This window comes from Crotalus tigris, unplaced genomic scaffold (assembly GCF_016545835.1).
Source record: "Crotalus tigris isolate CLP2741 ecotype Arizona unplaced genomic scaffold, ASM1654583v1 scf7180000018371.15429387391:27106975, whole genome shotgun sequence".
Taxonomy (NCBI): Eukaryota; Metazoa; Chordata; class Lepidosauria; order Squamata; family Viperidae; genus Crotalus; species Crotalus tigris.
The window spans coordinates 13347431-13363522 of NW_024096970.1; the positions used below are offsets into that span (position 1 = coordinate 13347431).

At 32.6% G+C, this 16092-nt stretch overlaps 1 protein-coding gene across 6 annotated transcripts in view; it reads right to left on the reverse strand.

Moving 5' to 3' along the window:
* The window catches only part of ZMYM2 (zinc finger MYM-type containing 2), an 80430-nt gene that overhangs the window by 35793 nt on the left and 28545 nt on the right, over positions 1–16092 (reverse strand). For 5 of the 6 annotated variants that reach the window (XM_039351495.1, XM_039351491.1, XM_039351492.1 and 2 more), the window contains 2 exons: positions 1302–1452; positions 313–428 (listed from right to left, as the gene is read on the reverse strand). The exons of the other annotated variant lie outside the window; for it this stretch is intronic. In XM_039351495.1, coding sequence (XP_039207429.1) covers positions 313–428; positions 1302–1452 — 267 coding nt within the window. The remainder of the gene's footprint in view (positions 1–312; positions 429–1301; positions 1453–16092) is intronic. 6 annotated transcript variants of the gene reach the window in all.

A 16092-nucleotide genomic window follows, 5' to 3' on the forward strand; every position in this document is an offset into this window, starting at 1 on the left:
AATGTCAAACATTAGCCACATACCTCTCAGAATAAGCAGAATAGAATTCAAATAGCCTCAAGAACAAAAGCACTAATGACAGTCTTTGAATTTTGGAAATCACTTCCTTATATATATGCTATGCTGATAACAGCCAAGCTTTAACAAGGTCTTTATTGGTAAGTGATAAACACAAAGAATTTTATTTGTGAAGAGTGGCTGTTAAGTAAAAAGTGGTTTCACAATAATATTAGCCTCCTAAGAATACCTAACAGGACATATGCACAGAATAATACATATCCAGGGAAGAAGAGATTTAACACAACAGCTAACCTGAAATTTAGCTACACAACTGGAACTGCAAAAGTTGTACAGTATTCCATCAGGCATTGTGGCTTGATACTGAGGTAAAGAGTTTCGCTTACAAAATTGGCAAACAATTCCCAAACCTAAAAGAAAAATGTAGTATACAAAAAAAAAATAAATGCAAATTTCCAGGTTACAAATGACAAAGCTAGCATTTATTAAAAGTACAGCAAAGGCTGAATCATTTATTCCTACACAAGCAACCTTTTCAGGAGTAAATCAAACAAAACAACTGCTAATTGTGCACACTTTCCTAGATAGGACAATAGAAAAAACTATAATTAATGAACAAGTTTTTGATGACCAAAATCATTGGGAATTGTGTATGAAACCTAGACTTTCCAATAAAATGATGTACATTTTTCACTATGTTCAATTTTATTAATTTTATATATAACACACACATCTTTTGTTTTACCTGACTTTGTAGAGTTTAAAAGAGTTTGTAGAGTTTAAACTCACACTATTTATATGGTTACCTAATCTACATACCTACCTACCAGACTATCCACTTTTAGGGTTGAACACTATATGATTAATGTACAAATTAGGTGTATTAAAAAGTACAAATTAATTACATAAATCATGTGACTATTGTTTCTAGCAAAGCACATCCTTAAATATTGTACTACTGATATTTCTGGCCAATGTACCGTGACATTAAATATCACAATACTAAAATATATTCAAACCAAGAGTGGAGTTACCATTAAAAACAGTCTGAAAAAGTTATAGCTGGCTGAAAACATGAGCTGAAATATTAATATTCCATGTTTTAATTATATTAAATTTGTTATTTAACTCATATGAGCCGTATTCTAATAATCTAAATATAATGTGGACATCAATCTCCTCTCAAGAAGAAAATCAGATAGAAGCAACAAGTGAAATACAATTTCTCTATTTTGGAAAGGTATTTTATCTGTTGATAAAGATACACCACCCCTTTCACTTACTTTGTGATTTTGCATATTTTGATTTGTGTGTGTTCATGCATGTGGTTGAGCAGTATGGCTCCATATATCCATTAGTTCCTATGCACTGTGTCATATCAAAAAACCTGCACTGAACTCTGCAACCAGTACAAGCGGTTAATTTGCCATATTTCTAAAAAGCAAATAAACAATACAAAAGGAATAATTATATTAATTATATCTGACTTAATCTCATTCAACAAGCAAGCAGGAATTTATGCACTGTTTCCCAATGCCACATATTTGCTAAACCTTCCATCAACATATATCCGAGTGTTATTCACATATACTTAATAAAATTGAAAAATACAAGGGGGTGAGGGAGCACATCGCATTCAAATCCATGCCTGCTGCACCTCAATGCCCAAGCATGTGACACAATAGATTGGCACATATGCACGGCTAAGGTAGGTTTACATTAAAGACACTTAAGTTTTATATGGGTATTTTGGTATCTCCCTTTCATGAATAACTGTGAACTACTCTATAACTGAGTTCTTAACAATCGGGTGCAGTGGGCAGCCTTGAAATGAACTATCTGTTTAGATGTTGAAGAAGGGAGGGAAAGCATTGTAATGTGTGAAAAAAAAAGAATTACAGGATCAGCCATAAAGTCCAAGTTACATTTGAAAGCATGAAATTAATTTACGTAATATCATTTTGAAACTGAATGCTAAATGGTATCTAGAAATTTAACTCTGAATGCTTATTTTCTTACCTCAAAGAAAGAAGACATCCAGATTTGCTTTTCTCAGCTAGAGAAACTCCAACACCAGCTATGATTGCAACCAAATGGTAACTCCTTTCAGCTTCAGTTTTGCTACTTGAAGAATATATCACTAAGTCTCTTATTTTAGTTTATTCAATATTGCTCAACAAAAACTGTTAAGCACCTTAACAAAAATCTCTGAACGCTGCTTAAACAACTTCATGAAGAAACGAAAACCACTCAGAAAAAGAAGATGGTTGGATAATATTAAAATTACTTGATTAGAAGGGTAAGTTCCTCCCCTCTCTAAAGTATTTTACTTGTAAATGGTGGGGGAGTTCTTTATATTTGCTGCTGAAAATAAATAAATGCAGGGAAATACAGATGGCTGCAGATGGAGTTGTTACAAAAGTGTGGATGCTTTTGAAGTACAGATTCTGCTTGAAGATAAGCAGTTACTTATGAAGTGCTAAATGTCTGATGAATTCAACTTTTTTTTCTGTTTAGTTGACTTTCTCCACCCCACCACTTTCTTTATCTCCTATCATATTTTTCCTTTTTTGCTATTTCTCCTTGAACAAAGGCAGGAAACATTTATATGTCTATATGCAGGGAGTGGTGACTCTCTTTAAATACCAAAGAAATTGATAAGGAATGGCACATGGAATCAATTAATTTTATAAATTTGGATGCACTTTATATGCAGTTTATTTTAATGAGCATTAATTAATTACATCAATATGAAATTACTTTTTTATCCTAGCCTGAGTAGTGGACATATGTATATATGCATACACACAAACACCACACAAACTTGCATACAGAAATCCACAGGGTTTGTTTCAGCTGGAATTAGCAATGTTACACCAACAAAGTGGAAAAGATGGGCACTGGACATTGAGATCCCTACTATTTTAAGATTACTTTCATAATTATGCTTAAAATGATCAAATAATTAAAAAAAACCACATTATTAAGTATCTTGAGGATGACTTCCCTGTTATGTCTCCTTTGGATATGTTAAATTATACTTCCATCAATCTCAGCTGGTTGGAAGATACTACACAAGAGAAAGTAGTTTTAAAGAAAAGTCCTAATATTGACATACTAGAATACATTCCAATATTAGGATTCTCAAAGATTACATTGCTTATATAACAAACAGAAGAAATGAATTCTATTAAGTAGATATAACTATAGGAATATTTGGATAGGATGTGTCAGAATATGTCTGAAAACTTCCGTATGTATAACAGGCAAAAGAATGCTTCAGAGCAATAATAGGAAACAATTACCCATGACAGTCAATGTAGGATAATGGTTAAACTGTTGGCTTATGAATGGGGAGATCCAGGTTTTAGTCCATTCTCAGCATCGAAGTTCTATAAGTGACTTTGGCCAGCCACTTAGGCTCAACCCAATTTACCTTTCAGGGCTATTGTTCTGAGGAGAAATAGGGGGGTATACTACCTCAAGCTTCTAAACAAAAGGTAGAGTTGATTAATCTAATTAATTAATCAATCTAATTAAGGAATCTAATAAAGAAAATACATTATGTAAAAGCCCAGGGCTTGCTTTGCTTTATTCTTTAAATACTGTTGTCTGTTTTACAGCTTCAGTTGTCAATACTCTCATTTAATTTAATCTTTTTATGAAAATCAATTTATTTTGTTTTAAGATTAGCTTGTTTCCTGAACATGGTTTTTGGGTAATAAAAAATTAGCACCAAAATGGACTGTATTTATAAAGAATACCTTAAAAGACAAGAGAGAGGTCTGATGATTTTTAACAAAGTAAAATCTAGCAATGGTAAGGAATAGTATTTTATAAATTAAAAACTAATAAACCTGTATTTTCAGATATTCTTCGGGTCCTTTTTTGTTGTTGAAATTTCTGCATTCAAGACTGTGTAATGCAATTCAACCTATCATTACATTGATAAACTTTTTTGAGAGGGGGAAGGACATGTATATATAAAACATAATAATCCAAAAGATGATTCGCTTGTCTGTGGTCTTTTATGCTGTATAAACCCAATTGACTGTAGCTTAATTGACAAAGCAGAACATAACTTGCTATAGCCTTCCTCAATTTTGTAGAAGTATTGATTCGTGCTGGGTGAGCATGTAGTTCAAAACATCTAGGGTGAAACAGGTTGGGAAAGACTGGCTTTGTATGTTATGAGAATATAGCTGAGGAATGAAGGCTTGCTCTTCCAAACTGCTCTTGAATCAATCTACCTCTAGGATACAGGAGTAACATTTTATATCTTAAGATCTGCAAAGCAAAATGAAAACTCTATTTTTGCAAATGTGGATGATGGAAGAATGATGAAATTTAGTTATCACAGACTATAGCAGAATCTTGGTATTTATTTTTCATCATAACTTCTTTATCATACTGAGTTCTGCATCTGTGCTGAAAAGGCATTCAGGGACTAAAGAGTGGAGATTTTTAGTGGGAAGTAAACCCTCACTGTTTATTTCTTAAACACTATTATTCTCCTCTTTTCAGCCTTCACAGCTGCCATGTGATTGGGAGCATTTTACATGCTTTTTTCTGAGAACAGCTTAGGTTACTTAATTTTTTTTTTTCATTGCTATCTTTCATCATTTTATCTTGTACAAAAAGACTACAGAAGTTGCTGGGAATGAACATTTGAAGGACTTGCCTTTAAATCTAGCTGTTCTCTGCAAGGTCATTGGCCTTCAAAGCACCATTTTGTGCATGTACATGTATACACAGTGAAAGTAAATGAACACTTTCTCCTATTCTGCATTTTTATTAAGCAAGGGATGTAAGATTTGTAGCTAACTGGCATTTTTGCAGGAAAAGGCAAAATTTATATCGCTGTTGGCTCTTTGGATAGTTCTGCAGCCATCCTTTCTTTAGTCTATTTATAGTCTAGACTTCTGTTAACAGTTGTTCACTTCCATAGTTCACCTTCCAAATTAGATTACAAGTAGTCCGTGATTTACAACAGTTGGTTTAGTGACTGTTTAAAGTTACAGTGGCACTGAAAAGGTAACTTATGAGCATTATGATTTATGAAGATGGTTTTGTAAAGATGATTTTTCACACTTATGACAGTTGCAGAATCCTCATGGTCACAAAATTAAAATTTGGATGCTTGGCAACTGGTTCATATTTATGACAGCTATTGTGTCCTGGAGTCATGTGATCAGCTTTTGCCAACTTCTGAAAGTAAAGTCAATGGGGAAGCCAGATTCAGTTAACAACCATGTTACTAACTTAACTGGATTGATTCACTTAATTGTGGCAAGAAAGGTTGTAAAATGGGGCAAAATCACTTAACAAAAGTCCCACTTAGCGATATAAATTTTGGACTCAATTGCAATCATAACTTGAGGACTACCTGTACTTTTAACCAAGCCTTAAAATCCGTTTCAATATTGAAATCTAGAGAGATTGTTGAGAAACTACAAATGCTTAATTTGAACTCCTCTGCCTTAGGATCACCAATTTGATCCAGTTTGCAAGACTGTGTATCTACTAACTCAGATCTATGAAAACTTTTGATATTCTTCTCAAAATCAGCCACAAACCAATTATGTGATCTGTAATGAATGTCCTACATTGATTTTTTTCAAGCTGAATTTCAAAGAAAGAAATCAGTTCTTTTCTATCAGGCTTAGTTTTCTTGTCACCCCCTTTATTATTCTGTTCAATTAGAGACATTGTGGTACTATAATATTAACTATATTTATAAGAATCATTGAACAAAAGCTAGTTATTATACTCTAGCATAAATAATCTCAAGACAAAAGCAGACAACTTGCAGAGAACTGCCTATTATGCAGGTTAAACCAAGTTTGGCCATGTCTAGACATGAACCCAGTCTCTCTAGTTGGAGAGCAGTTCCTTATCAGTCTGGTGCCAGCTCAGTGAAACAATTTAAATATCTGTCTTCTGTAGTCAAGTTAAATATGATGTAAATCATGTAATATTTCTGCTATGTATAGTCATTTACTATGTAAATCTCAGAAATGAAGCCACCATCATTCATCCAAATAAAAAAAAAAACCTATGAATTTTGGTTATAAAGTGGGTGTCCAAGATAAAAACTGGATGCCAGACTTTTGCTGGATGACATGTGTTAGACTTCTAGGATGGTTAAAGAATTTATGCCATAGGCCATCTGCCATTTCTGTTGTTTGGATGGAGCGCCAAAGACCATCAGACTGTTACTTTAAGTGCAATGATGATGAATTTCATTAATTCCTTTTCCCAAGACGGTTTTATAAAGATGATTGGTTATAGAAATTCTTGGCTATGAACACAATGTGTACAGGTGACTTCTCAAAAGTTAATTTGAACGTTATCTTTTCACAGCAGAAATAATTTACCGTATGTATTGTTAGCCCACGTTGCTAACATTTAAGAATTGTAGCACATGAAACTACTTTTAAAACGATCCAATATGAAAAATACAAATGGAATAAATGTGGAGATATGATGGTCACTGGACTTATGCTTGGCGTACACCTGGATATACAAAGTATTATCATTTTGTGTGTGAATGGGACCGTATGAACAGGAAAAAAAAATACAGCATTCACGAAGAATGGCCAAAGTGTACTTGTTCCAGGAAAAAAGAAATGTGATAAAAGGCCTATTTGTTAACCCTGAAAAGGTTTTCCTTCCTCTTTTGCATATCGAACTTGGACTTATGAAAACATTGTTACTGTATAGCAATGGATAAAACGAACTGGTTTCATGCATTTGAGGATCAAATTTCCCAGGATTGCTGATGCTAAATTAAGAAAACATTTCTATAGATCCACAGATAAGAAAATTGATATAGGATGTTAAAAATGATGAAGAGTTATATGAAGTTGAAAAATCTGCCTGGCAATCATTCAAAAATGTTGTAAAAACTTTTGGAAATCATAAAAGTAGAAAACTATCATGAAACAGTGATCTCTTAAAGTTGTACCCAGCCATGGGATGGAACACGTCACTGAAATTTCATTTCTTGGACTTTTCCCCAGTCTTAGTATATTCAGTGATGAACGCATGACAATTTCATTGGGACATTTCAAATACAGAAAAGTGATACCAAGGCAACTGGAGTCCATATCTGGCTAATGCTGGACCCTTAGGAGAGATGTTCCTGAAGTGAAATTCAGCAGAAAACCAAACCTTTTTTTAAAAAAAGATAAATCTCTGTGCTTTAATTGAGCTGTGAATATAGGTTATTACCAAACTAAGTGGTGTGTTGCTCAAAAACATTGCCTAATAGAGAATCTTGAAAACATTCTAATTCAGCACAAAAGATATTTCAAGATTAACCACTTTCAGTTTGTGGGACAAAATTCTTTTTTTTTTTTTTGCTCCAGTATTATAAATTCTGATATCCTTATGTTCAACCTCTTCCAATATTTTTCAGATTTGTATAGGGCTTCCTTAAAATCTTGTTCACTTACAAGAAACCCGTCACTGGTTGTGTACAGATGATCATTAAATACAGCTTCACTTGCCACCCACATGGACCAGTACACTTTCTTGCTTCTGTAATTTTTGTCAGCATTCCTTGCCTGACAAAAATTATAGAAGCAAGAAAGGCCACCAGCCCACGAGGGAGACCAGGTGAAACTATATTTAATGACTTGCCAATTGTGCTATTGCCCACTTTGCTTTGGTCACTTCAATCCCAACTGATTTGGGGCTTGAGGATTATTATTCAGAGCTGAGTGTATCTCAGGGACTTCTTTCATCTCTTCTTCCCTAGTTCCAGCAGAGGCAGAACCGATCCATAAGGTTTCCCCTTCAAAGAATAGTTAGGCTTATGAATATCTGAACATATTAAAAAGCTTAGGAAAACAAAAGAGCTGACACAGTCTTTCAAGCGATTTACTTGGATGCCTACACTCTGGGAATAATCTTCTGAAATCAAAACAGGCTTTAGGACAGAGGCAATGTCTCCTAACACAAATGTTTATGTAAATTGCTACAAGATGAAAACCAATTCTTATTTCAATATACAGCACCAAATTCATTTGTAGTTGAAGCAGCCCAATGAAAACTCATTTCATATTGTGCCAGTACGTGAGGGATGCAATTTGGGTGGAACAAAATGACATTCCTAAAAGGTTTTTGTGGATCACCTTATCTACTCTTCCTTGGGGAGAGAATATGGTCTAGTTACTTTAAGGTTTTTAAAAAACTGGCATCTATTTGCCTTTAACTCTGCATCTGTCAAAACAACAGATAAAGGCAGCAATCTAATAATCACTACAAAAACCATTCCTTCCATTGCTAAGCACAATTGAAAAGGGCAGTGTTTTGAAAGAAGACAGTAAGAAAGTAGAACTGCCACTTGAAAAGTATGAACTTTTCAGTAAGCGGACTGATATGTATTACTGCAATATATTACTGCAAAAAGTGAAAAACACGTGCATTGGATAGTTATGAACCAAGTGCTTGATGAGTGAGAGGCCTTGGAAACCCAAATTATAAATAAACAATCTAATAAATAAGCAAATTATTTTCCTTGATGCAAATTTCAAAAGCAGGTATAGAGCTCAACCTGACAGTGATTGTGCTCAGGGTATAAACTGTCTTACTGGCAATGATGTAGATAAGTCTTTAAAGGATTCCTATAACTGACCTGACATTGCATAAAATGTCTTCTATCTGAATGTCCATTACTAGGGACCTGGGTTATCACATCTATAAAATAATTCAATTCCAAGAACCTTACGAATGTTCTTGTATTCCAACTAACTCAATTACTGAGAATGTGAATGACAGAATCTGATATCACAGAAATGGTATAATTATCTAGCTCAGGGGTTCCCAACTGGGGGTGCTTGAACCCCAGGGGGTACGAGACGATATTCCAGGGGGAGCAAAAACTTGGGTTTTCAAAATTATACTGTATATGCATAATTTGTTGCTGTTATTTTGAACTTTTGTAAGGGGCACGAGAATATGTCAGAAGCATTCTAGGGGTGCAGGGTATAAAAAAGGTTGGGAGCCGCTGATCTAGCTGAACTTCATACGAAAAGGAAGAATTTCTGTCTTTCTTGCTGCACATGTTGGTCTTCCCTTTAGACCTGTGCTGTTTTCTCATAGACAACTCAAAATTTACTATTTCTTCTAAAAATCTATTTCATATACATATTCCAATTACTTGAAGAGTCGGGACTTTTTCAACTTGGTGAAGTGAGTTTGTGAATTCATTCTCATCAGTAAAACTAATACTGCAGTGGCACTTATCAGTTGTGCCTTTTGTTCTTAGGGGAAAATCTTCAAACTCTTATTTAATAACTTATTCAAATTGCAAGACTGAAGTGACTGGGCTCATTATCTTCAAGTAAGTAGTATAGCATTAAAATAGCAGAAACAAGGTTCTGAGGGCAAATTCAAAAATCTTATAACGTGCAGTTCCAAACATATGCTGTTGATGAAATGATTCAGAATCTGAAGATTGTTTGATTAAATGGATGCAGACTTGAAACAGTTGCAGACTAACAGAGATGGATAGGAATGTGTGTATGTATGTACGTACGTATGTATATATGTGAGCAATTTTCAACAAAAGACCGTTAAATTTATTCCAAATATTATATTCAAAGAAAAGTGATACAATATGTTTTATTGTTGGTATATTATTTCAGACTTAATTTCTAAAATGAACTATTCATTCTCTAAACACTGCTGGAAATGTAATGAGGTCTATCACTTTTATCTTATTTGATGGCAAAGCTGTAAAGCTTAATAATTTTTGGAAATGATCGATATTAGAATTGAACAATTTTTTAAAAGTTAAAAGTACCATTTCAAATTATATTTTTATTAAATTTTACTGAATTATATATTCTTTCAAGTACACTGAATATTAACATATACTAATTACCACAGGGATATTCATATGCTCATTAATGAAAATGGCTGTTTGTTTCCCTCTTGGAAGAATGGCCAACCAAGTTGAGGTAGTATGTTTCAATGTTGAGAATAGTGTTGTATCTTAAATGAAAATATGATGTAGAATTCAGTTCTAACTGAAAACCATTCTTGGACTACAACCTAACACATCAGTTTCTACTTCATCCAACATTTGGGTTTCCTATAGCTTACTGTTTCAATTTGTACTGGTTGACCATGTAGTTTTTGTTAAAGCTTAATAATGTTTTTTTATTTTTTAACCCAATATTATATATTAGAAGTAGTTAATAACATTGGAAAGCTTGCAATCTCCATAGCATTTTATTTTATATTTACATATTCTTTTATATTTTTCCTTTGTATTTTATTTCTGTTTGTTTTCTCTAAAATGTATAATTTTTGAAAAAACAAAACATTTGTCTATCAAATTTCAGATTACTTACCTCAAGGTGATGCTTCTAGTGGCAATCCCATTAGTCATCAACTTCTGAACTGCATGCATTTAAGAATGGACCCACCATAATTTAAATTTTATTAGACATCTTTCCATCACAATACAGTTTTCCTCCTAAAGGTGAATTTTATCTTGTACCCCTCTCTTCCATTTGCTTTTTATGTAGACTTAAACTACGCTGCTTTGCCTCTTGCCTTATTACAGGCAGTTCTTGACTATGTCAATAATTGAGCCCAAATTTTCTGTTGCTAAGCAAACCAGTTAAGTGAGGTTTGCCCCGTTTTACGACCTTTCTTATCTAAGTTGTTAAGTGAATCACTGCAGTTGTTAATAACACGGCTGTTAAATGAATTTGGCTTCCCAATTGACTTTGTTCATCAGAAGATTGCGAAAGGTGAACCCTGAAACTGTGATAAATACATGCCAGTTGCTAAGCATCCAAATTTTTATCATGTGATCATGGGTATGCTGGAAGGTTGTTAAGTGTGAAAAATAAGTCATAAGCCACTTTTTTCAGTGCCATTGTAACTTTTATGGTCACTAAATAAATGGTTGTAAGTTGAGGACTAACTGTAGTTTATCTATATCATAAACTGCTGCTCAATAGCTTTCTTGGGACCTCATTACTCTTGTCAAGTATTCAGCTAAAGTCCCAGCACAGGGTATTCATATTCTTACTTCTACATAATCTGTAGAAGAAATTACAAATAAGTGCTGTAAAAATTATAAAAGGCAATTAAGATGAAGGAAAGCAAAGGGGCCAAATACAGAAAATATATTCATGTATCCATTTCTCCAGTGCATACTGGGTAAATACTCTTTGACCTACTCCACACACTGCACCAATTACAGCTTCATGTATTGTGAAAGACAGTATGGTTTTCAGAAGTTGTGAATAAATTTTAATTACTGTAGTTTCTGAGGGTCTTGATAGAATTTGCTTTTGCAAATCAACATAAAATAGGTATTTAAAAAGAATTTGTGATTACTAAACAAAGAAAATAAATAAGTTTTTATTATGGAGGTTTAGTAAGATGACTAACAACTGTTGCAATATAAAATTAGCATTCACAATTTATAAAAAACTGCAACAACCTGTTTTTTTTAACATGATTATTTATCTCCCTGATTGTGAGTAAAGATGAACACATAGGAACTTACTCACATGCTGCTGAAATACCAAGCAGTTGGGTCCCCCCCCCCCCGCTGAATTTTAGGAAATTTGGCTGTAATTGTTTGCTCTTTATGTAATTGCCTGGTATTTTTTCTATTTTTCAGAATGTACTACATGTGTATTACGTGCTCCAAAGTAGATAAGCTTCTTTGACTTGGAATGTCAGCCCCCGTGTTATATATTATAATAAAAAAATAATAATGTTCAACTAAGGAACATTATATTTAAATGTTAGGCCATTAAATATTTGATTATCAAATTACCATTATTTATAAAAATTAAGTTTCATCCTAACTCTCTTGCAGGATTGTTATGGGAGTAAAGATTAAAAGGGGAAGGAAACATTTTGCTATAAACTTTGTGGATGAAGAACAGGATGAGTAAGTAGGTAAATATATTTTACACATCGCAAATATCAGACTAAGTCTGTTTAACTTGCAAGATGCAAGCACAATAGTTCTAAATAACTTTATGTTCATATAAATACACTAATGTTAACCGACATGGAGCAAAGCAATATATTTTCCCTCATGAAAGGGGCTTTATTTAAATATCACATTTACTCAGATGCAATATTCTCTCTTATGAATTAAAAAAAAGATCAGCAGTGGTAGAAAAATCAGGGAAACAAAAACTAAGTGCTTTAAAAACAGTAATATTATGTAAAAAAAAGCTTACATAATATAAAAATCAAGTTTTCAATCTTGAGACCAGGAGTATATATATACATAAATCAAGGTACTTCTTTTCAGGGCAAGCAACATTACGTAGAAAGAATTAAGAAATATTAAGCCAAAGAAATTAGAGGCATGAGATCAGAAAAGATAATCTAACCAAATATAGTTTAAACCAGAATATTCAATACACTTCTCCATTCCTTTCATCATATCCACACAAATTCACATTTTTTAAATTTCTCATTTTCAAGTTATATCATTAATTTCACCTAATCATAACTTCCTCTCCATCTTATTTACTTCATTTATGTATTTATTCTCATTCTATCTAACCAATTCAGCATTTCTTTTGTAATTTTACATTCAATCTATGATCAGCATTCAATCATTCTTGACCCTCATTCTTCTTTCACCAAGCTAAGATCTTAAACTACTTCATTCCCATTCCTTTCTATTTATTTTTATATCTTCCTTAATATAACCAATTCTCCCTTGCATACAACAAAATGGCAAAACCATATTCTTTCTTAAAGAAACCACTTGTTTCTTTCAGCAAACACACATTGCTTGCAACAAGTCGCCCTCCACCTACTTACTACCATCTACACTAAAAATCTTAGTACACAAATTTTCTTGCTTAATTTTTGTTGCTGATGTGTAACTTGTGATTCATTCACTATATTCCCCTTATGAAATAATTACCTTAATATACATTTTTATAAATATGAATTATGATTATAAAAATGAGTGTTATCTATTCATTAGAGTATATCAAATATATTTGAATATTCTTTCAGATCTTTCTATGCTATAAATCCCTTTGGTCAAAATCAAGTCAGTTTTATTGCTTGATACTTGCCATCAACTCTTCCTTGCCCCTCAGAAAGCAAGACAGATTTGTGCAAACATCAAAACAGCAGCAAAGAAAATAAGAAATATCAACAAGAAAGCAAGCAGGTAAGCTAGAAGCAGCCAAAAACTAAGAAAAGTATAATTATGAGCTACCTAGCAGTTTTCCCATTTATGGTTCATGGGCTGTTTGAAGCATAAAACTGTGAAGGTGCAAGGAGACCAGAAAAACTATTATATTATCTTTTTCTGATAGCCTGAAGTTATTGTCAGAAGAACAGGAATAATATGATACACATTCTTTTATAATTATAAATAAAATGTTTCAGAACTCTTCTCAAATAGTATCAGTACTACAACACAAAAGGAATATTGTTCTATTTATATTTTAAAAAGCAAGATAATTCTTCCTTAAGGGAATATTGTCATTTATAAAAGAGTATTTACTGATCTTCTTTACAGGATATTTTCTGAATTTTTATCAACTCTCTTGTTCATCTTTATAAAAGTCATCTGTTCCTGATTAGAAATTTCAACTTTAGAAAGAATTCCTGGTTCCACAAATTTGCCTTTTGGATCCTCAAAAGAATAAACAGCAAAAGGATTTGAACAAGTGTTGTATCTGAATTTGATATATATGTTCTATTTTAGTTAAAAGATAAGTCCAAGTACTAACCAGATCCAACTCGGATCAGTATTGGAAGATTAGATAATATCAGCTACCATCTAAATTCTAATAAATCATAATTTAACTCTTTATATCTGATAGTTTGACAAAAAAATGAACTATGCATTATCCAAGCATACAGTTAATTATAAATCAATTTAATATACCAATATGATGATTTTAGAATCAAATCAAATTATGCAAAATATTATTACCATATTTTTTGTTCTGTTTAAAAATCTATTTTTGTCTGTTATTTTTTCAACAATATGTCTTTTCCAAAACAATGGTGGAAAAAAAGTTCACTGCAACATTTTCCCAAATTTTTATTGGTATTAATATTTGTTTTACAAGGATCATGAACACTTCAGCATGTAAATCATAAAATATATTTCATTCCAAGTTGGACCAGTAACCCTCAGCTTGACAACAGATGATTAAAAGCTCTATGTTCTAAAATCTATGCCTTTTTATTCACATGTACAACTTATACATTCAAAGTATTATGTAAAATGTTTCCTGAATTATGAAAATGTATTTAACAAGATATGCATACTCACTATATTGCATATAGTTGCTAAAAATTTGCCATACTAAAAGTACTCTCATATTCCAGAGCTTTTGGAGGAGCTACAAAATTCAAATAATGAATAAAGTAAATATATGGCTACAAAAATCTTTCAATATCATTTCCACATTTCTTTTTTTAGCCATTTTAGTATTGGAAAGATTTATAGTCAGACAAACTTTTACCAGCTCTAGTTTACCCTTGAGGTAGAAGCACTCAAAAGATGTTTATTGTAAAAATACTACAATAAGGTATGTTTCTAAAAAATACCATTAATTACATTGTTAGACATAACCACTAAGTAATTTAAGTAACCTGACTAAAAAAAAAGTTCTAAAAACAAAAAAGGAGCAAAACGCATTTTTTAAGGGAATTCATTCCACACAGTATCCAATGTTAATATCTAGAAAAGTAAAACTCCACTTTTTTTTAAGAAATAAATAGGTTGGTCACTCAATTGAGAAAAAAAAAGGGGCTATATTACTTTTCTCAGATTCCTAGATTTTGTCTTGGACTTTTAAAACTGTTCATACGAAGGATACTTAATAAGTCTAACTTAACTGATAAAATAGAAGGAAGTAATCAAACATACACCTGCCATTTTTTCCTGTCTATTCAAATCTTGCCTTAAATAAAACATCTAACTTAACATTAACCAATATTTTTTGGTACATTTTGTCTTTACTATAATCAATTCAGATAAAAACACATGGCCGATTCAGTTCCTAGTATAATAAACAAAAGTTCTTTGTATTATTTCATTTTTTTAAAAGAACAATATTATCTTTTAAATAGATAATTAAATTTAAAATAAATCTTTGCAATTTCATTTACATGTATTTGTTACTATAGTAACTTTAGATGTTCATTTTAAAAATAAACTACAATCTAGGATTTAATGTCCTAATACCAAATATGGCATTCATTATACTCCATAAAACAGATAATCTAGTAACATAAAAAAATAACACATGTTCAGGTGGTCCTCACTTTAATACTCACTTATTCAGAAACCATTCAAAGTTATAGTGGCAGTGAACAAGGGGTATCTCCAACCAGTCTGTGTACTCCTGATTGCTACAGTGTCCCTGTCGTCATATGATTATGATCCTGGCTCTAAGCACCTGTCTTGCAATTACAGATGATTCTCAACTTACGACAATTGAGCCCAAAATTTCTGTTGCTAAGTGAAATATTTATTAAGTGAATTTTGCCTTATTTTACGACTTTTCTTGCCACAGTTGTTAAGTGTATCATTGCAGGTGTTAAGTTAGTAATACAGTTCGTTAAGTGAATCTGGCTTCCTCATTGATTTTGGTTGTCAGACGGTCATAAAAGGTGATCACGTAACCTTGGGACAAGGCATCAGTCTTAAATGAATCAGTTGCCAAGCATCCAAATTTTGAAAACGGTCAGTCACTTTTTTCAGTGCTGTTGTAACTTTGAACGGTCATTAAATGTACTGTTGTTAAGTCAAGATCTACCTGTATGATGTTGCAGCATCCCATAGTTACATGACTGCCATTTGTAACCTTCTTTGCCTGCTTCCAACAAGCAAGTCAAAGGCAGGAGACTGCAAATGGCAATGTTCTTGCTTAATGACCCATGGTGATTGCATGACACCACATGACATTGTGCTTTACAACTATATCACTTAGCAATGGAAATTCGGGTCCAAATTACCAATGTTATGTGAGGACTAGCCATAAGTAACTATTTTCCTTTCCAAATTATTAAACTAGAGTTGATATCCTCATTTATACA